Source organism: Anser cygnoides, chromosome 7 (genome assembly GCF_040182565.1).
Source record: "Anser cygnoides isolate HZ-2024a breed goose chromosome 7, Taihu_goose_T2T_genome, whole genome shotgun sequence".
In the NCBI taxonomy this organism is placed as follows: domain Eukaryota; kingdom Metazoa; phylum Chordata; class Aves; order Anseriformes; family Anatidae; genus Anser; species Anser cygnoides.
In genome coordinates this window covers 32,688,106-32,713,508 of record NC_089879.1, presented here as the reverse complement: position 1 = coordinate 32,713,508, position 25,403 = coordinate 32,688,106, and the positions used below count along the sequence as shown (strand labels likewise).

Here is a 25,403-nt window from a genome sequence, read left to right as displayed (position 1 = left end):
TGAACTGCTCCCTCTTCAATCCCCACCATTTCAACAAGCTCTTCTTCAGTTTTTAGATATTCTCACAGTCTTTCTGTTTCACAAAGATCACAACAAGAATATTTTGTAAAAAAGTGGAAACAGGCTGCATACTTAATGTAAACTAAATGCCATTTATTTTTCAGACAAATTTTTTAGCGTCCACACAGACAGCAATGGATCCTTCAGAAGTTAGTATTAGATCGGTATGCAAGGTTGTGATATGGAGAAAGTCAAGTGGACAAATTCTTAGGCAGGTCTTAACCCTTAGGCCTAAAACTGCCTGCCACTTAACGGATCTTTGGAACATTTTACAGAGAGCTGTCATGCTCCTAAGTTTCAGGGGATTTAAGTTTTCTTTAGGCAAAATCAAGTGTCTTTGTTTTCTTTTCTGTTTATTAACGTTTCATCTGGCTATTCATGAAATGCCATGAATTGCGGAAGAGGAAAAAGATTCAAACTGGCAGATGGGTGCTAGAAAGTTGATTAGTCACTGTTTTCCTGGTTATATCTTATACCAGTAATTTGGCTTCATGTGGCGATAATGACAATGTGAACACTGTCAGGATGTTTTAGCATTAAATGCTAAAATAATCCCAACAACAAATATCCAAACTCAGAAAGGAAAGAGTGCCATTAAATCAATTTTTTCTTTACCAGTCACCACCAGAGAGAATGAATCCCTTCCCGTTTGGAAATCTGTTCTGCTCTGACAAATAAGTTCTTTGCTGTATTGTGTTGAAACACAGAATTTCCGATAGTAGCAGCCAAAACTCCCAGTTTGAGAAGGAATCAAAATTTCACTGTCCGAAAGAGAACAGGATATCTAATATTACCATCAAATCAACTTGTCAAAGGAATGCTCTAGTTATTTTTCCAAACTACTTAAAAGTTTTCTTTGAAATGGAGTAATATAAACACTAGTAAAAGTGGCAAATGTTAAAAAAAAAAAAAAAAAAAAAAAAGGTATATAACTTTTAACCAGAATTTCTGAGCTTCTGAAGTGAGGTTACTTACAATAGAATTTGGTAGTACTGGATATGAACTTTTTGAAAAAGGGGTTGAAAAAAAAAATCTGGAGAACATTCTGATCATTATCCAGTGGATGTTCAATACTGTTTATCTATTATAAGCTATGCTTTAAACATGTGCTGCGATACTGCATACAAATAAATTTATAACATTGACCTTCTCACACCTATCACCAGTATGTTGAAGCTTATATCAAGCAATTCCGATATTTAAATATTTTCAATGTGAGCGTAAATGAGCTACATTTGCAAATACTGGCTGTTGGGACGCAGGTTGGAGTTCAGGTTGATGGTTGGACTTGAGGATCTTGAAGATAACTTCCAACCCAGATGATTCTATGATTTTATTCTAAGAAAAAGTGGGTATCTAAAATTTTCCTTTGTCAGTAGCCTGGGAAATCAAGGAGGAGATGTTGCTATTTACCATTGGTGTAAGGCAGACATTTAGCCTCTAGGGAATGCAGGTTCAATGCTAGATCTCTAGTTTTTCAGTGTGAAGCATAGTTCCTGTAGTTTTTACCTTGTCCTGCATTTTCTTTTAAAAGTCACATGAAAATAATATTATTTTATTTTTGCTTGAGGTCTCCATTTCTTGTGATTTTTTATGTAGTTTAGAAATCTTTCATTCCATTTCTTCCTACTCTCCCTTGTTCTGTTGAGTGTTCTCTTCACAATGGCTCTCTATTTGGCCCGCTCACTCACTTTTTTTTATTACTATTATTTATTTATTTATATTATTTTTATTTTTATTTTTTTAGTTTTGTGGCTGTTTTTCTCTCTTCCTGTCTGACTGGACATGCTTGAGCACAGCAGCAGTATAGAAAATGATGGATGGTTATTTTGAGATTTGGTCTAGGGCAGAAAAAATGATCAGTTTGACAGGTCTTTCCCAACTAAACAGAATAATAGAGAAATGAGTGGAGGAATGGAAACAGATTGTAGGACCCTAGAACTCAAAGGGTTTCCTGTATCTTTTCAGAAGAAAGATATTAAAATGCTGAAATAAGAAGCATATGTAGGGTTTTTGTTTGTGTAAGTGCATATCTATAGCTGAATCTTCACTTTCTCCCCTTATTCATATGCTTGTGTCTTCAAATTCTATAATGAATACTGGTCAGATCTACTTATACGTTTGTGTAATTTAGCAATACGTGTTACTTTCACTGTGGGCTTCATCAATGTATTTCAACAAGCTTGATCACTGCTTTTAGTAAGACTAGCTGAAAGGGCTCAGTTTCAGATCATCAAGTAGACATCTTTTTGCTTTAATCCTTTCTAAAGGGAAGTTTGCTGTCAAGAATTGATGAACTTTGATTGTTTTTTGAGGGTTCTTGATTATCTCACAAACTAGTTTAATGCTGTTTGGTGCCTTCTGAGCTGACATCCTGATTTTAATACTAGTTCTTCATTACATTGTCTGGAAATACACAACATTACATGGCAGCTCTGTGGCAGGCAGAGTAGGAAGCAAGAAATATGTAGCCAGCTACTGTACTGGTCCCTGTGAAAACTATGTCTGTCTTGTCAAATGAAAGTGAAATTATCGTACAAGTAGACATACCCGCTCTAGCCTTACCTTCTTTGCCTTAAAAACAGCAATGAAGATTTGGTAATTTGTGGTAAGAGTACGAGCACCCAGAAACCTATGGGATTTCAAACTATACAGAAGTCCATTGTAAAACCTACCTTTTATTACTGTTGTCAGGGTAAATGAGACTGTATGTTTAATTGGGATGTAGTCACAATTCAATTTGATATTATAGATGTACTCTTAGTCTTTACTTGAGGTAGCAGGATACATTTTACTCATATTTTACCTGACTTGCCTTCTAGTAGCTAATATAATATAAAGTGCTTAGAAAGTAGTAAGGGAGGCTGGCAGAGAGAATGCAAAGGTGACCTAAGAGCTTAAACCAAACATTCCCTCTATCAGGCTTAATGTTTTAGGTACAGAACCTATTACAGATGATTCTGATTTAGAAATTCTTGCCAGTGCAAAGAAGTATATTTTAAGCAGAAAAAAAAACAAAAAAAAAAAAAAAAAACCAAAAAAAAAAAAAACCAACAGTTTGTTGATATGTAAATTGGAATAAAAAAAAGGTTGAGGAAAGCTGGCCGAAATGTTCATTGGATGTTTTGTGGTAAATTGTTTTTCACTTACAGTTATTTGCTTAAGAAAAGGTTTACAGTTCCATTGAAAAATATTCTGATTTCCCTAAAAACTCAAAAGAATTTTAACAAATCAAAAAAGGCTAAAATTGTTCAGTGAGCTATAATGAAGAGCAATTATACCGAACATCCTGTATTTTTATATGTATATTTAAAAATACACGCAAAATAGATTTATATTTGTATTGTCCCTTGCTTTCTTACACTGCTAATTCTTTATATGACTGTCTTCTATACTTATTTGTCATTATATGTAGTAACATCTGGGAGCGCCCATCTAGACCCTTTTCTCGAGAAGTCATCATTCGCTGGTTCAAAGAAGAGCAGGTACCTCGACGTGCTGGGTTTGAGAGGAACACCAACAGGATTGCTCAATGGTTTCATGGTAATACGCTGATCCTTACTTTCTCATATAACAGAGCTGTGAGCATACATTCAGGAAGTAAATCTTGCCAGCTTTCATCATAGAAAGGAATGTCTACTGACATTGTGAAGCCTGGTGCCCGTTAAACATTTTTGCCTCATTCCTATTATTAGCATATGATTTCCTGTTTTTCTTTTCCTGGTTAAGTAGATTAATATATGGCTCAAATAACAAATGTTTTACAGGAATATTTTGATAAAAATATACTTGCTGTAATATAGCAAGCCAAGCAAAAGGAATGAGACCAATATAGGGTGGGAAGGACTCTAAAAATGGCAAACTGGCAAATACCATAGTTATATTTTAGTTGGATGACTGATACTAAGTCTTTGCTTTATCTGATTTGCAAGAAAGTCTCAAACTCATGTCTAACCCTCCTTGTACTTTGTAAACCAGGGTAGCTTTTTTTTTTTTTTCCTTTCTTTTGCAAACAAAAAGCATTGAAAGGTCTTAATTTTTCTTAGAATGACTTGGGATTTTATGCTTTTAGGCAGTTTTCATAAAATGGGGAAAACAATTCCTGCTCAAATCCATAAGCTGGCGTCATATCTGCTGGAGTTTCTAGATTCTCTGTAGTTTTTGGTTTATATAGCATTTGCTATGCAGCTGAATCTTTTGTGTCAAATTCACAGGTAAGACATTCTTGTTTTCATAGGCACTTTATATTTGTTATACTTAAATATGAAAAAAAATAATAATTCTGGCTGTTAAGCTGGAATAATTGAAGGACCGACATAATTGAAGGACTGAAAGGACTTTAAAGTTAAATCCCAGTGTTAAATCACAGCTGCTTTTGATGAGTCTGATATTTCTTTGTTCAAATCACTAAACTGACCTCGATTCTATTTTCATGATTCTGTGAGCACTTATGCTCACAAGACGTGGAATTTCTCAACTGAACCAGGCAAGAAAGGTTTCTGAACAAGTTTAGTCTTCAATGGATTTCAGATTTCATTTTATGATGTACCAGTCCTTATGTCTTAGAAGACTTCAGGAAGCTGCAATTTTCATGGGCCTAGTTAGTCAAAAATACTGAAGTCAGTCACGCCTCCCCTGCAAATGGAACATTCTTCTGTTGCTTATGAACAATGATGCAGACAGGTGGTGGTTTTGTTGTTGTTGTTGTTTTGTTTGTTTGCTTTTTGTTGTCTTACAAAAGATATTTGGCGTTGCTTCTTTCTGAGAGATAAGCTGATTCAAATTTCATCTGTGGACATTATTCAGAAGGATTTTCTACCACCTTCTCTATGGTCTTTCTGTGTGATCCAATGGTAGATGTTTTCCCTGCTTGTGGGAACTCACATCCATATAAACCAAAATTAATAGTTATGAATATAATTCATGCCTTTAATTAAGAAGGCATTGGGGCTTAAGCTAATGCCTATGAAGTCTTTTTACCAACTTAAGTGACTTTTGGGATAATCTCTGAATCACTGCAACAATGGAGGAATTAATAATCTTTCTTTAGTCCCTTAAATCATACTGTTCATATCTTAGGTACAGTGACTACCAACTGACATTTATAAAAGTGAGCAAAGTATCTCATTTGTCCTCCTCCCAGTCAAGAAGTCTGACAAAGATAATTAAGATAGATCTCCGGGACAAAGCTCAGTAGTTTTCTTTGCAGAGATCTTCACAAGTACTGCTTTGGTATCTGTTTACCGGGTTAGCTGTTTTAGCTGTGCCTTCTGCAGCTCTGGTGGGAATACAGGATGCTTTTTAAATTTTTTGTAATGAAAATTTGGTATTCTTTTTAAATCTAATTATAAATGTGATTTACAACTTAAAACCACTTTTAATCTCTTCAAAAATCATAAAATTAGATGATCTTTGCTTCAGTTGGATTGGCAAGCAATAATTTTTTTTTAAGTGGCTTGTGATCACTCAGTGACCACAGCACCGTTTATATCTCCAGCTCCTAGAACAAAAAAGAATCAGAACAAGCAATTCAGGTGTTACTGAGATATGACGTAAATGGTGCCTATATCGTTGGTACAAAACCCAGCTCTTTCTTTTGTATTATTTAATAGATACCTAAATTTTGGGTGAAAAGAAGCATGCCTTCAAGTGCTTCACTATGAAAACAAGAAAATTGGTCTAAATTTTGATCATTGTAATAAGAAGGAAATTAATAAGCATGTTCTGCTTTCTTACCTACTAATTGGCAAATATGGGCAGACGAATTCTAACTTACAAGTGGATCCTCATGTTGTATCAAGATATATGAAACTTTTTAAAAATACAAATTCAGAGCATGCATTGCCGTTGCTGGTACACTTTAAAAATAGGGAAGTGATATGGGGTTTAGGATGAGAGGTCTGACTTTTAAAAGGGCTATTAAGGGAGACAGCCTCATTGTTTCAAACAGGTTTCGCTTTGAACTAGAATTTTCTTTTTAAACCTCTGTGCAGCTGCTGCCAAGTCAAGTCAAAATTACTACCCTTCCCCATATGTTTTGCCAAACTCTTATCACAAACATTAGCAAACAACCAGAGTTTTCAGTTTACTGCAGCCATTAGACACTTTGATTTCTGTTCCTTTTGGCAAAAAAAACTACAGATGTCTTTCTCCCATAAGTCTTCAACCATTCTGTGATATAAAAAAAAGATGTTGGTGTCTGAAACGGGTAATAATATTTCCAGTTATATTAATAATATTACAAGGCACTGATCTCTTCTCTCTGGTGACCAGCGACAGGACCCGAGGGAATGGCATGGGGCTGGGACAGGGGAGGGTCAGGCTGGGTGTTAGGAAAAGGTTCTGCACCAAGAGGGTGGTCGGGCACTGGGACAGGCTCCCCAGGGCAGGGGTCGTGGCACTGAGCCTGCCAGAGTTCAAGAAGTGTTTGGACAATGCTCTCAGGTATATGGTTTGTTTTTTATGGTGGTCCTGTGTGGAGCCAGGAGTTGGACTCAGTGATCCTTGTGGGTCTTTTCCAACTTGGGATAGTCTCTGATTCTGTGATTTGTTTGCTCTGTCTTTGCCTTGTCCTTTCGCCTTTCTCTTCTGCTTGAAATTTGTTTAAGCATGTTATCTTTTCCCATTCCCACTGTTACGTCAGCTGTTATTTTTGAAACTTCAGATATGTTAGACATGTTGCTGTAATGTATCCTATTCTGCATTTGGTTATTTTCCATTCAGAACATAGGAGACTGTTCCTTTTTGCCTGGGGAGGGGCTGATCTCTAAATATTTCTCCAGCTTTACTTGAAGCTAATTTTTTATGATTGCTGATGTTAATTATCCACAACATGAGTGGGATCTCTCAGATGTATAGTGAGTATAATGCAAGATGACAAAATGAGGAATTTATATGTTGCCTGTGAGGTGGCTTTGTGCATGTTTGCTGAGCATCTACTGTAGGACTATCTGACCTCTGCTTGCCTTGAGGTTGAAAGGAAAGTTCAGAGGCTGATATCACAGATCTAGAAACATGAGGTAGCTGCCCTAGAGGTCGTACCTTTAAAATGTAATTGCAGTAGCATGGTTCGTATTGTGGTGAACCATTTTCTCAAAGGAAGTCAGGGTGGTAGTGCAGTTACTAGCTAAGGGAGAGGCAAGCTGTGAAGAACCTGATCACAGCAAGTTGAAGGAAAGACTGAAAAATTCTGCGAGAAGCAGAAGCTGAGTGATCCCTGAGGTCAGGGGAGCCAGGGAAGGCCATTTTCAGTATAACAATATCATGTTGCAAATGTTTATGGATCAAGGTTTAGTTTTCATAGCTAATATTGATTCCAAGAAGAAATTTGTTTTCAAGAGGAAACTCTGTCAGGCTTAAATAGTGACAATTTTCTGCAAATCAGATGCTCTCGATAGAGGCTTTAAAACTTAGTATTTCCAAAAATCTATTAATTTTGAGCCTTTAAGCAGCAGCAGCAACAGAGTGCCTATTGGTGTAGCTGAACAGATCCCTATCAGTCATCTACTGGACCTTCTTGTAGTGTTTTTCAAAGACAGAAGAGTATTTGGAGTATTTGGAGTTAAGCGTTTAGGTCCTATGGCAGGTTCTTGTATTTGATTATTGATGTCTCAACTCAAGTCCGCTCATAATACATGACAAAACTCAAATACTTTATCAGCTCCAATTCAGTGCTCAGCTTCTTCCTTAAGAAATAAGAAGTGTTTTGCTGTTTTCTGAGAAATAAAATGAGTCTTCATATACTCCATTCACTCCACTTAGCTCATAATGATTGTTTTAGTCTGTCAGTTCTTTTGAAGGCTTTGGAATTGTTTTTCTAGTGCCATTACAGTTCCAAAGTGTCTACATAGGCAGGTTATTAGCAAACAAAATAAATGTTTTAGACTCATGGCTCCCCTTGGAAGGGAGCAAAGTATTAAAGTGAGGTAATGTGATCTGTAGCATGCAGCAAGGAGAAAGGAAGCACAAAAGAACAGCAGGGAAATTGTAGAATGAGGCAAATGAATAATTAAAGTAAATAGGCTAATTGCTAATGTGAAATGAGTTTTCTTTTTCTTTTACAATACATTGTCCTTCTTGACTACTTGTTAACTGGAAGCCATATTCTAAAGATGTAGATGAGACAGAAGAAGGCGATTTCTCTAAACAGAGAAAGATGCTAAAAATGAGAGGTTATAAAACGTAAGTGACCACAAGAGTGCAAATACATTTGAAGTGTTAACAGTTTCATTGATGCAAACTGGTCAGGTGCAGTGCCTACTTGGTGCACTGGTAGTCAAAGATTAATATATACATATATATTAAAAAAAAAAAAAAAGGAAAAAAGGAAAAAAGAAAAAAAGAAAAAAAAGAATGCGTGTCCTTTAAAGTTCAGTCTTGTGCCAGAGAATTCTTTGTCTTTGTGAAGAATATCCTGCAGCTTTTTCATAGAGCTTGCTTCTGGGTGAAAATACTGATCTCTTAAGGAAAACATATTTTGCTATTAAAAATCAAATTGGTTTACAATTTGGAGACTAGTTGCCACCTTTACTTAAAATACTTTTAAAGATTTTCTTCTTCATGTGCTTCTATTAGAGCATGACATAGTGAGCAATTATGATTTCATTTAGTAGGCCACAGTGGTAGCTTAGTGTATTTACCTGTAGTTTTCATTACTGTTCTGTCTCGTGTCCCCTTATAGGACTGGACTGTGGGTGAGTACATTTTCTCTATCACTATAGCTCCTTCAATCAGGCTTTCTTTATCTCATTACATAAAACAAAAAGGAGAGGTGTTTTTAAGCTGAAAGTTCTGCTGTTTGTGTTTGGAAATGAAGAATCACTTATCAAAAATTTAAAAAAAAAAGGAGTTATTGGGGAGAAAAAAAACACATATATAAAGGCTAAAACTCATGCATTTTTAAGAACATAAGGAAGGTTAGATTCAAGTAAAAAGCCCTGCTGTCTACAAAGGCTTATGCTATGACTGGAAGAAATTATAGTGACCATTTATGGTGACAAAAGTGAGTGCAGAAGGGCTTGTTTATCTGTCCAGCACCCTGAATCTGAGCTGTGCTTCCTTTTGGCATGCATTGTAGTTTGTTCCTTAGACACTGGATCATGTTTTCTCCTTTCAGTGTCAATCCTGTCTGTTTTAATTGGTTAGTTATTTTATCCCCACACAAAGTGCACGCAGATGTCAGTTGTTACCAGCCCAAGATATTCAGCTCATACTGCATATCTTTAAATGCTGGATCTGGCACATCACCTCTTCGAGCACAGCACAGGTGTCCTGTCCTCGTTAGTCTTGGAAGAATTGCTGGTATCCTGCTTATTATTAGTCTATATCTAACTGTTTATCAGCTATGCGTGCAAGCCCTTGTTACTTTGCCTGCAGAGTTAAAATAAAATACTTTCAATTTTACAGGCCTCCACTTACCTTCTTCAGCTTATGCCGGACCAAGCTGTATTTATTATTTTATATTTGGTATTTTCTGTTTAAAGTAAAGCAAATAGTTGCAGACTAGAGGTCAGAAAATTTTACTGGTTTCCCAGCAGATGGCCTTCTTACTGGTCGTTCTGCCTTACTACGCAGAGTACTGAAACCACAGTCCTATTGATCCAGCCTCAAGGCAAAGGATTACAAGTTATTAGTTCGACAGCTCTTTTGAAGCAATGCTATTTTCCTGCTAAGCAAACTCAGCTCTCTCAAACAGGTTATCAGCAGGTATGGTGTGAAGGCATGTAGGGGGGGAAAGCATGCACCTGCACAAAATTATGTTGCTGGTTAGTCTTAACTCTAGATCATCCAGTTAGGAGGAGACTGTGACACGTAAAGTGCTCTCACCACAGGAAATAAACAGTAGGAGATAATATGAAAACAAAGCAAAGAGATTTCTGTGAGTCTGTTGGCAACTAACCTGTATGTGCACTTTCTCAATGTGATGCTGGCATGGAGGCAGAATCAGGTGGAGAGCAGGGAACATGAATTTGCTCTTCCCCTGCAAAAGTTAAGGGAAAGACAGCTCCCTCTCTTCCCTCTTCAGTTTCAGAAAGGTCAGTTCTTCTTTCTTCTCCTTGTCTTTCAATGAATGGGACTGTCAAATCACAAACGTGAATCTTTAGGAGGTAAAAGTCAGCTATACAGATTAGCACAGTGGCTTCAAACACCTAACTGAGATCATCTTGCTGAGAGTGTGAGCTTAGCTGCTTGCTCGTTTACCTTAATTCCAGATGTAGGAAATGAGGCTATTTAGTGGCCATTTTTCAGTGGTTTGACTGAGAACTGGGGCAAGCCCCAGAGGATGTCCAGAACTGGATCACTGCAAGAGCAGCACGTGGTTATTATATTGACATTCATCAGGTGTGAAGTTTTTACTATCCAAATGTTATTCTCATTTGACTTTCAATAATGCTTCAGTGTCTGGTTCACTTTGAGTGATTAAAGGTAACTTTTTCCCCTGAGGAACAGTACACTAAATCGATACTCAAGAATGTTGCAAGCAGCTAGAATGCACCGTAATTAACAATGTTAGCTTAAAGTTCTCAAATCTACTCAAGCGTGTGAGAAGAAAAATTAGTTATCAATATTATTGCTGACTTAATTTTCTTTGAGCTGGAAAAAGAAGTATAGTTTCTTCAGTACTTACAGAAAATACCACAATTAAACTGCTTTGCAGAAATCTATCTGGAACTGTTATTTTAATTTGAATGTGGGAAAATAAATATAGCATGATTTAGATTTGTATCCCTTTTAGCAATAAAAGTTTTAATGATTACTTAGTTTAAAAAAAAATGCAGAAAGATTTATCCTAAGCATAGTGATGTGATCTGGAAGATTCTCACAAACGTACATAGATTTCAGATTTGACTGTTAGTAAAACAAATATGCATCCTTAAACCTTGTGTAAATTGAATAGGCAAAAGGATTTTCCTGCATTTATGAAAAAGCTTTGAAAATAAAGAACACAGTATATTTTCTGCTTAGTTACCTGTTATGAGACAAGTTGTGAAATTTGAATTCTACGGCTCCGTATTAACTGTGACTTTTATTTTTCTCCTTACATTGAGTGAGCTTTTCTGTCACTGTGGTTTACAATAATCAATGAGGTTTATATAAAACGTATCTTGACAGCTTCTTCAACATCTATGAGATTATGTTCTATGAAAACTGTGAAATACATGTTTTTGAAGACGTTCACGGGCATATTTGTTTGCTAATAACTATCAGGTAATGGGCACACACCCATGTGTATATATGTAAAATTTTCCTACTTTTTGGATCCATTCATTTCATTATAACAAGGAGATAGGTCAATTGATTATTTTTGAGTGGGGGATCTATTTTTGTCAACAAGCAAAGTTTTTTCTTATTTGAAAACAAATTCAGAATGCGTTCAATTGCTTTTCTTCTGTGTCTAATTCACAATGAAGAGCATTATCATAAACAGCTTCTGAAAAGTTTTTATTCACCTTATACTGTACAATAGTTTTGGTGATTGCAGAGCCAGCTGAGCTATATAATTGCCATTATCAGTTGATATCTCAGTGTACTCATGATAGTGTGCCTGATTGTTACAAATCTGTTCCACAATTTACAGCCAACCATCTAGGTTCTTCCTGAAATTAAGTTTCACGATGGGAACATAGAGCAACGGTCGTCTATGATATAAAGTACAAGGAAATGTACCATGGGAAAGGGGAAGCTGGAGCTTAGTGCACCCTATTGACAATGCCATTCTGGTCCCTGAGCGAGCCCTGGGCTGTCTTTCCAGGGCTGGTGTAGACCAGACACAAAATCAAAAACTCAATTGTTGCTTATAGAGCTGGAGGTCAAACTATAAGTTCAATGAGTCTTGTTGTATGCTATGAAGAATCAAAATCCAACTTTCATAATAAAGCAGATAAAAAGCAAATTCCAATTAAAGTGGCATAGGTACATCAGTGCAAATCAGTATGAATATAAAAAGGCCAGTGGAAAATAGTAGCAACTCTAGCAAATTAGCAGCTTGTCAGAGGCTGTAATGTGATATTTTATTTACTACCATGTTACTCAATTAACTTCTAGATGTTTCAGTGTCTATTCATTGGGCAAATGATCTTACAGTGAGACCACTGAATTAACGAAATTGTATTCATAATGCATTCCCAGTGTGCTGAATGACAGATCAATACTAGCATAAAATAAAGCCAGGAAAATTAGCAATGTACCAGGAAGACTCCCTAAGAAAGCTCTAAACAGGATCAACCTGGATATAACCTCTACATAGTTAATTAGTAGAATTACAAAACCTTTCCCATGCAACCGTGCATTTTGTATTACATAGGATGTTCACATTTGCAGAAAATTTAAGTATGGAGGTGTACAGATAGATTTGCTTTTCATTCTACTTACAAACACATTTTGAATGTCTAATAGTTCTTACTCATGTCAAAGTCATACCGTTCTGCATCATAGTGATTGTGAAGATTAATGTTTGTTTTAGGTAGGACTACAAATTAATTGCCATTATGGAAAGTACTTTACCTAGGTATTTAGTAAATATTGCTGCTGTGGAGCAACCTATTTGGACCCACAGAACTGTCAGTGACATCTACTAATCTAAAACCAATCCAGTCTTCTTCCTTTTTGTACTAGCAAGATCAGTTTTCCTTGTATGTTCTTAAAATGTACTTTTGTTTACTACATCCTATTTTCGTTTGTTTTTCATTTTTATTCAAAATAGGATTAGGATCTATTTTCTGTTTGCTTGAAGCTGTAATCTATACTTTTGTTTACTTTATTGCACCCGAATAAAATACGTCAGTCCTCTACAAAAGAGTTCAGTTTCTAAGTTCAAATTTGAAGTGTTGGGCTTTATCTTAATTCACCAAAACTGGGAGAAACTTAAGCACGTATTGTAGTTATTCTCAAACATACTTTGGTTTCATAATAAAGGAATGATACTGCTTTTATACGAGACTCACACAAGAATTCTAGCAGTATGGAGAGGGAAAGAATGCAAGAATGACAATTTTTTTTTTTTGAGGATGAGCTTCCGAACGAGTACTTCTGGTTTCGTCTTGGAGTTTTAACTATTAAGATTGCACTTTTTATAATTTAGCTCATGACTGAATAGACTGTTTTTCCCTCCTGGGTTACTCATATAATTCTTGGAGACATGTTGATAAAAGCAGGAGTACCCCATAAAATGTGATAATGTAGCTAGGGATGCTTTGGTTTTCCTTTGTCTTTTTATAGTCAATCTCTGCAGCAGACAGCCTCCAGTGCAATTAACTCATGATTAAAGTATCTTGTTCATTTAGCTTGTCTCACTTGGCTTGATGAAATTTGCCAGTAGCTTCCTATTATTTAAGTAATTTGTTTCTCTTCTTCATTTAGTAAATCTAGTGGCTACATTTCATGGGTATTTATACCTCTAGCAGTAGTGGCACAGGAAATATGCACAAGGACTTAATGTTGGTGCCTTTTCCTTCAGATAGAAAATCATAGCATATTACAATTCTTAGTAATTCATTACTGTTATTATTAGAAAGCTTTTTGGCAGATTGCTTGAGGTTAAACTGGTTGTCTCAGCCCAGTCTGTGGATGAGTACCTGTATTTTTCATTTCTTTGCATTTTCTGTAATCAATTGCATCATGGAAAAAAATGGATATAATGGATCACAAAACCACCCCAGAATAATGAATGCACAACATGGAAGGCAAAAGTAAATCAAGCCCTATCCACTCTGCCAGAGTTTATGTTGATTTATTATGTCGTTTAGTCCTGTAGAACCTTACTCCTTAAGAAATATCAACACATAAATGTATAGTATTAGAAGCAGAACATAGTGCTAAAATTGGGAAATATATTGTATATATTTTGCATTTAATTTTTTTAACTAGGTTTTATCAAATTACATGTGATATAAAATATTCCACACTCTACTTACTAATGCTTATTTTGGAGCTAGTGAAATATCTGTACTGTTTTAAAGGACTGCATAGTTTATCCTTCTAGACAGAAGTTCTGTCCTTGACTTGTGTTTCTTGTTGAAATTAAACACCTGTAGATTTGCAAGTACAAGTATTTCTTCTGGCACTGGTTTTCAAAGAAAACTTGGTTAAATGTACACTTATAGTTGAATGAAGGGAGAATAGGCAAGCTGATTAAATCCAGTTTTTGCCAAAACTGAGAGAAGTCATCTGAAGAAAACTGAAACAGTAAAATAAAATGATGGAAGTTCTACTGTTTTTCTTAATTACTATGGAGATATTTTCTGACATCTTCATGCAAAGCATAATGAGGAAAAGATGGTGTCTTTACTGAGATAATAACATACTGTTAACAACAGGGCACAGATGTTTTAGGTTAACAATTGTTTTCACACTTAAAAAAAATCCGTGAAATGACACCCAACTTTGGTGGTTTGCTTTATGCATTGCTCTTAACATATCAAGAAATTACTCCTTTGTGGAGCATTCAATCCCCTAAATTAGTTTGATATAGGATATCCTGGATTTACAGTCAGTGCAGTGGGGTTTTGTTTGTTTATTTTACTATTTCTCTTAAACTTTTTTTTTTTCTTTCTTCTTCTCCAGTGCCACAATGGTGCTCGACATCTTTTTCTACGTAGCAAGAACTCCAACAACTCATGTGTAGGTAGCAGCAGCACTGTTTCTGTCCTAGCTGAATGTGCTGGAGAGGCTACCATGCACCTTTCCAAACTCCTCTTGATTTCATAATGTATTTCAAATTTATATTATTTGTATGAGCACACTCACTTCCCTATTAAACATCTGTTGTTCTAATATTCAGCAAGGTACCATATCATCAGTTCAAAGTATTCAGTAAACCTTTTAGAGTCTTACCTTCAGTCCTTCAGACTTCCAGGTACCCAATCCTCTTTATGAAGATACAACTGTTCAGCATTTTTTCCATTCAAAGAGCATAAAACAAAATGTTAAACATTAACAGACACTGTTAGTATTGGCTAGGTACATATGTCACCTAACAAATGAGCAGAAGTTATATTTAACCAAATCTTGAAAACCTAAATATTCTGATAGTGTGTTATCCATAAAACAGGGACACATCTGCTTGTCTCTGTGTGCATATGAATATAAAATATTTTAAAGACATCAGTAAATAATGTTGTGGTATGGGTACATATTTCAAAAGACAGCAAATTAAATTTAATTATTATTATTTATATTTATGTATAATTTTTTTCTTCCATAGTACTGTGTCTTACAGAAATGTCCTTAGTGACTATACTGTGATATGATGCAGTCATCCAGTAATGTTAGTATTGTGCCTTTCTTAATCTTCTTGATTCTTCTTCTTGTGCTACAGAAAGGATAAGTAGTTTCACTCATTTTTTGTCACTTTAGCAGGTTATTGAACCAAACTGCAAAGTGCTTTTAGAAGTGACATGTTGCATATATATTTCAGCAAAAGCTAAAAAGTACAGTAGTTACCAAATGCAATTGGACAACTTTTGATGTAGTATTTTCTTGCCTGTGGATATGATATTTTAGAAATGTTATAAACATTACTATTATTATGGCTTTGAGCACAATAATTCCAGTGTTGTACTCAAAGAGAAAGGTGGTTCTTGGGAGTACAAAACTTAGGGGTATAGAGGAATACATTGAAAGTCATTCTCAGAAGCAGTTTATCCAGTTAAGATCCTTTCACTGAGGTTCATTGTGATATAAGCTCTAAAGTAAATTTCTGTGTGGGCATTGTGCACTCAGGCTAGTTAGGAACTTCAGTGCTTGTTGTGAACAACTAAGTCCTATGCCCTCTTTTGCTGTTCTCTTGTTCTTTCATCTCCTACTTACTAATTTCCACACTAAGGCCCATTGTAGTCAATGATGTTATCTACATATTTATGTGATAGGAACTTATTCATGTCAGTATTAAACAAATCTCTTTTCTGGGCTAGATGATTCCTAAATTTATCTGCAGATTTTCTTGTGGAATACCAAAATATTGCTTGACATTAGAATTGTCAATTGAAAATTGTGTTAGTGATTTTTATTTTGTGATGAATCTCCTTTTTCTGGAAATACTGTAAAAGTATTTAAATGAATAGTGTCAGTTTCTAAACAAAAACCTTTCATTCTCAATGGGAAATATTTGCTTTGAAATTTCAGTTAATTTATAATTTTACAAGGTTTAAAATAAAAATGTAACGATATTTTAAAATATTATTAAAATGATATATCTCCACTGATTAGATCCATCATGATGACCCATCTATGATCCAATATATACGGATCATCAATTAGATATTTTTTCCCCAAGGCTAATGGTTTATTTCAATTTTTGTTGGGGTAAAACCAATGAAATTCCCCATCTGCCGAATGATGGGATGCCCAATTGTTTTTGTCTGTTCTAACAACTGTAACTTTTGAAATCCCATTCTAAAAAAACTTACACTAAACATCTGGCTCCTTCACTAGTAAGCCTGGTGTCTTTTATAAACACTCTGTTATAAGTCATGGAAATAAGGCTAAAGCATGCTTCCAGAAAATCTTATAGACACTTTTTCAGTATTTGAATTAGGAGACATGTTTTTTCAAAAGCATTCTCTAAGACTGACAGTATAGTTTTCATGCTTGTGATTTTTCAGACTCACTGTTTTCAACCTGTTTTCAATAGGAAAAGGTAAGGTACATACACAGGGTGAGCAGGTGTCTCAAGTTCTAGGTTCAAAATGCAGGGTGCATGGTGCTTCAGAGAACTTGCACAGAAGTCTGATTCTTATGCTTTCAATGTTTAAAGAGTCCACTGTTGGATAATTTGGAACTGCAAATGGTTTCCACTTTAATAATTAATATTTCTTTAAGTTAATTTTTAAATGAACTTTTGATTCAAGAACAAATTCCCGCCAGCCTCACGCACTGTTCTGAATGTTGTGTGTTCAGAACTGTACCTCCCAACTCTCCTTCATCAGCTACTCACCAGTCAGTAATGAACTCAATGAAAACATCTCCGCAGGAATGCCATCCTGGCCAAGGCTGTTTCATAGTAGTGCTATTCTGTGCACCGTTCTTGCTTTTTGTCCACAAGGCCGCCCTGGAGTGTAATCTGTCGGTGTTGCTTCAGAATTGGTTGTACAACGCTAGGAAGGAACTACAAAGGGGCTACCTTTAGCTAATTCTTCTACTTTGCCTTTTTGCAGAAATCTAAAGCAAACAAAATCACACTGTGGGATTTGTTTTGCTTTGTGTGATTGGTTTGATAAAAGCCCAATCTCCCATATTTTCGCATGTCCATGCTGCCCTCAGAAGTATGCAGGAGGATGGAGGACTTATGATAGCTGAAGTCGTGAGCACATAAGCAGATCCCAGGAGGGCTTTTGATCTCTTATCCTCTCCTTTCACAGATTAGCTTTCTCATCTTTTCCCTTGATTTAGATTTCATTTGCATACTGGAAGATCTCCTCTCTCATTTTCAAATTCAGCAATTTGAATTCAGCAAACAAAAATATGAGGATTTAAATAAGTTTCAAGATGAATAATGTAAGTAAGTGACATGATTAAGAAGATGTGCTTGCAAATTATGCCCACAAGCTAGAATTTCTTTTTTTCCTTTGTTGCTTGCATGACAAAGACTAAATGAATGCACGTGTTTTGTCTTCCTGGAGAAAGGATGGTGAATATTGGCCACTAAATTTCTAAAAAACTTCTAAACATTTCAATTTTCACACACAACATAATATCAGTGACTATTGTACCAGAACAGCTCAGTTTCTCTTTGATTGCTGAGCCAGGGTCATAGCTCAAATCAGCTTTTTTTGCTCCACTTTGTTTTTGTATTACAATACTGTACCGTTTCCAACCTTGTCAGGCTGCTCTAGTGAGCTATTTCTGTGTGCGCTTTACTGATTATACAAATCTTAATATTTCAAAAGATACAGTGAGGTTTTAATATTTACTTTTCATTAGTAACATCATGCACCTATCACAAAAGTTTATTGATAGTCTGTATAGTTGGCTTTTTCACATATAATAGAAATAAAAATATACTCTCATATATATGGTAAAGAGGTGAACATATCCTACAGGAATAATATATATAACAAATTTCCCTATTTAGATTAGTGCACTGATATTTTCTCAGAGAATGTTTGTTTCTTATTTGGAGTTTGCAGACATCTCCATGAATATGCTTGCTTACCATACTATTTGCAGGAAATGTCAAGAATCTACAACAGCATCTAGGATGCTTATAAAGGCCTGGATGTATTTACAGGTTTTTGTTTTTGTTTTATTTTTAACTTTCATTTTTTATTTTCCAGTCATCCTATCAGCAAAGAGAAAAACACCATTAGCAAGAATATTTGCACTGTTTATATAAGGCATCCTATTTAGGTACTTTGAACCTCTATGTTATTGATCTTCCATTGACTACCAGAGTGTAAAACGACACTTACACACATGCACGCATGCACACACAATCTGGCTTGAGAAGCCATTGAAAATGGAATAGTTAACTGTTTCTTTTTTAAAATGAGCTACTTTTCAGAAACTGTTTAGATGAGAAAAGCTAAGCAGTAATAGCAGAGATTTAATGCAGGAATTTGAGATCATAATAGCCCATCTCTAAAGAAAAATTCAAAATATATATACATATGAGATAAACTTAGAGGTGTAAAAGGTTAAATATCTTTATTGTGCTCTTTTGTCTTCTGATTGACAACATGTAACAATGGACAAAGAAAAGAGATGGTTTGAAATCTTTGTTTTTCTCCTGGCTAACGCAGTCTATATGCTGATCTGAAAGGAAGGAAAGAAAGATGCCAACACTGTGCTTCGAGGAGAGATTAACAGACAAATTTATAGCTCTATTATACCAGTGGTGTATTCAGGCAAGTAAAGCAAATGCCTATCTTTTATGTGCTGCACTGCTTTTTAGTGAATATGGTGTAAATATTTTGACAGTGAGTATAAGGGCTTTTACAGTATTTGAGAGTTTGGATATAGAATGAACTTTAAAGGAGACAGTTAATGGGTATGTTTTCAGCAAAATGCATAGGGAATTAACTGTGAGACACACTGATAACAATGGTTGTAGCACATCTGATTTTCTGTAAACCTGAAAGAAAATACATACATTAACTGCATTACTCTTTTAGAAAGGATTTTCAAGATCCCCAGGGGAGGAGGACCCCCATTTCCTTCTGAATTTCAGTATCTTTTTAATTGCTTTAAGGAATCTTAGCCTTAGGGAATTAAGAAAGCTTCTGAGATCTGAGTTTTCCCTATTCTAAGAACTGCTTTATTCTGACACAACAGAGAGATAAGTCCATATTATTAAAACAAAACATCAGGCCTATATATTTTCACATTTGATACTTTTTCTCATTGACTTCTTCTTGTATGTAGAGGCTCAAGATAGTGCTATTCATTGCATATGTCTTCAAGGAGAACTTGTTTAGAGCGTGGTGCATTATCAGTATTCCTCATCCTTGCCTGAAGGGATCTCTTGCAAAAAAACAACCATAGCTTTGCCCTGCTTCAGACAAATCCAAACCCTCCTGGCTGGACAGTGGAATCACATGGGCAGCATTTGCCCATACAATGCCACATACGTTGCTTTTCTCTGCAAACAGGAAAGTTTTGCTATTTATTTATTTATTGCATATTTTAGCTTTTACTTTTTGTGACCTATTGCCCACCTTTTCTCTATTATCAGTACAGAGAGCCATACTTGGGACACTTATGGACGCTATTCCATTTACTGGGACTTAAATTCAGATTACCAACATGCAGCACAGCAAATAATCTCTGCATTCTCACCATCTGTAAGAAAGAAAGCATTTCTTAGGAGCTCTGTACCCCTTGACTTTTGGACTCTAATAACGCTTGCGTCCAGGTTTTGAAAAAAACTCAACCGTCAATTTGCTAGTGTGTTTTTTATTTTGTTTATTTATTATTATTATTTTAAACCTGGACATTTATTTTGATGCGTAAATGGGAACAGAACACTTTTGAAGACCTAGTCCCATGTGAGTTTATCCTGCATTAACAGCAGATGGTGAATAACTTCCACAGATTTGTTTCTGTTACCATCAATCTTTGATTTACTCCCCTGCTTTGCTTTTCAGTCTTTATTGCTTCTATTCTGAAACAGCAAAGTCAGAGCTATTGTTATCTCTCAGCCATAGCTTTTTCACACAATACTATTGATCTCTTCTTTCACTATTTGCTTTCTTGCACCATCCGAAAAAGCATTGTGACTTTAAAAGGAATGAGAAGGAGAGAATAAGCCTTTTTAATAAGCTGACACACTGTAAGATCCTATTGCTGCAAATATTTGTGCATATATTTAATTATGCGAGCTGTTTCTGATGTAAATGCTTGAGAAATGACAAGGTGTGACCTAGATACGTACATTATCCTCTGGCTATTTCAGTTGCAGATCAGTCCATAAGCCATCATAAACAATAACAAAGTTCTTAAATTTTATGTGACATTGGTAGTCTCAAGGATAACATAAAGAATTAATTCTAGACATCATAGTTTGTTGACGAATTGTGCCCTTCCCAGTGAACACCAATAAGTATGTTCAGTTAACTTAAGAGTTCTCATATGGACTTACACCCGTGGGAGAGAATTGAAAAAGTCAACATGTGGAAACTATTGCTTGAGTGATATAGAGATTACTTGTCTTGAGAGCATAAACTATAGCTGCTCTAGTTCGTGCACTGCAGGGAAGCAATCACTTCACCTTCCCTGCTTTTATTCTCTTGCTATTTCTGAGTGGCTCAAGGAGCTGGATTTTTCACCTTCTCCTAGGCCAGATCTGGTAGGTAGTGTCATGAATCCAAACATTAGTTTCAGGCCTTTTGTTTCCCACCTTATTAGGGAATCTAGGGAATATATATATATATATATATATATTCTAGACTTTAGTTCCCCAGTTTCAGTTTTCATCTTAGCTAGTGGTTGTTACTGGTGTGTATCTGCCTTTGTTATGGGCTCCAGAATCGATGACCCCCTTCCATTAGGTTCATAGACTTGTATTCTTGCAAGCTGTTCTTGCACTTTCTGGTGGTGGTTTATGCAAATCCTGCTGTGCTTCCGCAGCCTGTCGGGCAGCTTTACCCAGCCACAAGTCTTATGGGGAGAGAGCAAGAGATTCTTTTGGAGAGCTTGTGGCACTGCTGCAACATAGGTTCCAAATGAAAAAAGAGGGAGTGGTTTTAACACTTAGGGGTTGTAGAATGCCTCAGGTTTCTATTTTAGCCCTAACTATATACTGAGTATACAAACTGAACTTTTCCTACCACTGGCAGAAGGAAGTTTACATTGCGAAGGCTATATCCTTTTAAAAATCCCTACACTTTCTGGTGCCACTGCTGCTTTGCTGCAAATATAGATTCTAGTGCTTTAACATTGGTACAATCACAGTGTACTTTATTATTTTGTACTACCTTTTAATACATTACTGTTGTCTCAAGTACTGGATGGATATTTTCCTTTTACTGTTGCATTTTGAAGCACAGTAGTGATTTTTATTATATTCTCAATTTTAAGTAATGTTATTTAAAAATAAAAATTGCTTCTCTATCATTTATACATCCATGAAATGGATGGGTCTACTTTTTTGTTTCTTTGAATATTAACACGAGAGGCTTCCCATTTTTTGTCAAATCTTGCTTGCTAGAAGGACGCCTTTACATACCATCATGGATCATAGAAAGTACCTATCACAGGTAGTTGATAAAATAGGCCGGGACTCTCAGATGAATCTGGAAGGCACCTGTTGAAATCCTTCTGATAAGCTGTGTAAGATATGTTGAAATTTGGAATGAAGAAATGCAAATTAATTCCTACAAATTTTTTGTCAATATTTATATATATATATTTTTTTCTTTTCTCTCTGTATTTTCTTTGTAATTATAGTCTGTCAGGCTTTGTGACAGGAAGTTCTTTTTTCCTTGTGTTCAAAATCTGAATGAGTCCATCCTTGAAAGCATCTTTTTAGAATAGATTTGTCAACATATGTTGTATAAAATGCAGCATAGTAACAGAACAAAACCAATTAAGGAACATATAAAACCATGTGGAACTAATATAAAACCAGAAATCTTACCAATAAAGATGTAAATTTACAAGAAGTGTAAGAACTCAAAAATTTTATTTTATTTTATTTTTATTTTTTATTTATTTTTTTACTAGTAGGAATACCTTTCAAACTTGTATTTTGATTTTTATTTACTATGCTATATTTTTTACTAAACATTATGAAAAATGAACCTGTGTAGGCTCATCTAAAACCATACTAGCTGCAGTAGGATTCATCCTTCTGAACTTCTGTTTATTTTTCTCAGGATTTCTTCCAAGAATAGTTGCCTTTATTCATAAAGTCCCAAGTAGGTTGGCTCTTTACTTCCAACTACGTGGTTTTTATTTTCATGATAATGTAGGCAGAAAAACCTGCAAGAGTCTTCTCTCCTCAAACTAGAACTTTTCTGTTTTAATAAAAAATTATTTTGTACCACTGGTATAGTTCTACTGGTATGTTTGTCCAGCTCTGTTTTTCAGTTACAGAAAAGGAAAAAAATGGCAAGTGCTTAGCAAACTGATCCTTCTAACCCTTATGTCATTCAATTACTTTCTCTCAAGTTACAGTTTAGACCTGCCTGCATAATTGGACAAATATAGCCCTTTACATTATTTGGGAGTTATCTGCTAATTCTTCATATTTCCTTGTGTTTACTCATTTATTTATTGTGTACACTTGCTCAAGATGTAATGTGTCTGTGTGAAGTTCAGTATGTGAATTATTCATGTAATGAGTGCCAGGAATATTTATATTCATATAGACTTTGATCTAATCCCACCGATGACAAAAGAAATATTAGTATTGGCTTCTCTGTGTTTTGGATCTTCCTCCTAATTTTGATTGGTGACCTAAATCACACACTTCCCTGGTTAGATGTCTTAAGCTGTATAAACAGGATGAGTTTCTTTCCTATTCATTGATTACCTGTGAATATTCATAATTGTTCAACAAATCAATTTTGTATGAAATAGAAGGCTTTTCATAATGGTCATGAAAGCACTTTTGGCATGAATGGTCTCATTAATATTTATTTATGCCTGCATTTTTGATGCTTTTGCTCTGAGTAAAACCTCACGCGCTAGAGTGTTTGAGATCAAGCTAATGAAAAAATATTCAAAAGGAGGGAAAACATCAGCTAAACACATAATTTCTATTGCGGGGGAGTAAATGAATGCTTCTGGGCTGTGTTTGTACCTGCTGTCTCTCTAATCTCAGTCAACCTCTTGGTTTTTATAAATGCATATATGCATATTTAAAATGTATTGATCATTAAGACCAAACTATGTTTATATATTGACATTGTTATAACACATGGTACATAAGGTCACCGGTAGGTCACAACAGTGGACATGATGTGACTTATCAGCATATTCAAAAAACAATTTTAGACTTATAGTATATAGTCTTGCCTTCTTGGCAAAGTTTATCAGTTTTTTTTTGTTTGGATTTGTGCTTGTTATGGCATTATCTGAACAAATATGTATTTCATCTCCTGAGTTTCACTCAAGGATGTATGTAGGATAATGCTGAGAGAAGAGTGCAAAGCTGAAGTGTCACTCCATAATATTTCAGAATAGTATTTTCTTGCTGTTGAGACTTCTGTAAACTTGAAGGGAACATCAAAATTCCTCAGCTGTGCCCACCAAACTCGTAATGGACTCTGCAGTTGTCATGTGAGCTTAGTATACTCTAAATATTAGGATGTTCTTTTTCCTCTCTTTTTTTTTTTTTAGAAATTGGTGGCATTAAAAAGAACATGATTACAGCAAAAATGTTAAGATTTGCCTATCATGTAAAAATTGTCCTTATAGGTGCTGTATTTAAAAAACAAGTTGTTAATTAGGAACAGATCAATTAATGATGAATAACTACCTGTCTTAATGATTTGAAATAGCTGTCTTTAGAAATATTGTTCTCTCTTTGAGGACACCAAATGTTTGTTTCAAAGAATTACAACACCAGAATGTTTAAAGCTGACATGTAGACACGTGTGATATGATGGATGCATGCAGTGAATTTGGAGGTAGGGAGCTAAAAATAAAGCCAGCTGCTAGGATATCAATGTTTTCAAGAGGAGTTAGCTACACCTTTAATCCTCTCCCAGTCAAAATCCTACTGCTCTTTTGCAATTTCCTATAGACAACAGTAGTGTGCATTTTCTGAGAGAAATTATTTGGCATGACAGGTAGAACATGTAAGGGAGGTACTGAAGTCAGTTTCAGTGGGGTAGCTAACTTCCGTTCAAGTACACTGTTATGTATTTGGCCACATAAAAAGTTAAAATGGTGATACAGATGATTGATTGATCATGAAGTATATTTTTAAATGACTGCTTTGCAAAGTTGAAAGGAATACTGTTTTTGATACTGTGTGCCAAATCAACTGGCATAAATAAATGTAATTCTTAATGTTATTTGCAATAGTTTAAAGTAAATAGAGCAGTGCTGCTTTACACCAGCTGAATAAGTTGCTTTTTTTTCCTTTTTTTTTTAAAGTGATTAGCAAGAATTAGAGAGAAAAAAAAATAGCTTTCAAAGCACCAGTGGTTTCTTTTTCCAGATAATACTTCCAATTAATACCCTAACTAACACAAATAAGGGCGCTGGTGATTCTAAACCTCTTACCAGAGCCTTGGGAAACCAAAGTTTCTTGACTTCAGTTCAAACAATTTTAAGTGTTCATGTAGGGGTTTCACAGATGTTGTTTATTTCTCTACAGCCGTCTCAGGAGTGAGCACTGCCACTCTCTTTCTAGTTGTCTTGAGTATAGTATAATGTTTTTGAAAGGGTGGAGGGAGACTCAGTGCTGCAATCACCACCCGCTGTAGAATTGAACCAGAGAATAAAATAAGACGGAGATGAAGAGAGAGGAGCAGGGAGAAGGAAATGGTTTCTCATGAGCTGTTAACAGAGCCAGGAGAGAAAAAGGGAAGAAAGCATCTGGCTGATAATTTATTACACCATCTTCAGGAAAAAAGAGAATAAAAGAAAAAAGAACTTGGCTGTGAGCAATGTAGCATTTCTCACCTACTCAATGACATAAAGCGCCCAGAACAAAAATACGTTCTGGCAAAGAAGATAACATCATGTGGAAGCCTGCAGTGTTTTAGCTCTACTGGTGGGAGTTGAGAGCAGGTGAACAGATTGTTTAGTATTAAACTAACCGATGCTAAATGAATTTGGTATTATATGCCTGATAGTGACGGCCATTCAAACTCCAGAAATGCCCTGAGAATAATGTTCACCGTATAACACAAACTAGTTTTTTGTTTTGTTTTGTTATTTACAAAACCTGATTC

At 35.4% G+C, this 25,403-nt stretch overlaps 1 protein-coding gene across 5 annotated transcripts in view; it reads left to right on the top strand.

The window, feature by feature from the left end:
* SH2D4B (SH2 domain containing 4B) overlaps window positions 1–25,403 on the top strand; it is a 133,435-nt gene that overhangs the window by 86,247 nt on the left and 21,785 nt on the right. For all 5 annotated transcript variants that reach the window (XR_010832671.1, XR_010832669.1, XR_010832670.1 and 2 more), the window contains one exon: window positions 3,476–3,603. Coding sequence is in view for 1 of the 5 variants with exons in the window: in XM_013175171.3 (XP_013030625.1) it covers window positions 3,476–3,603 (128 nt within the window). In the remaining 4 variants the exon portion in view is untranslated. The remainder of the gene's footprint in view (window positions 1–3,475; window positions 3,604–25,403) is intronic.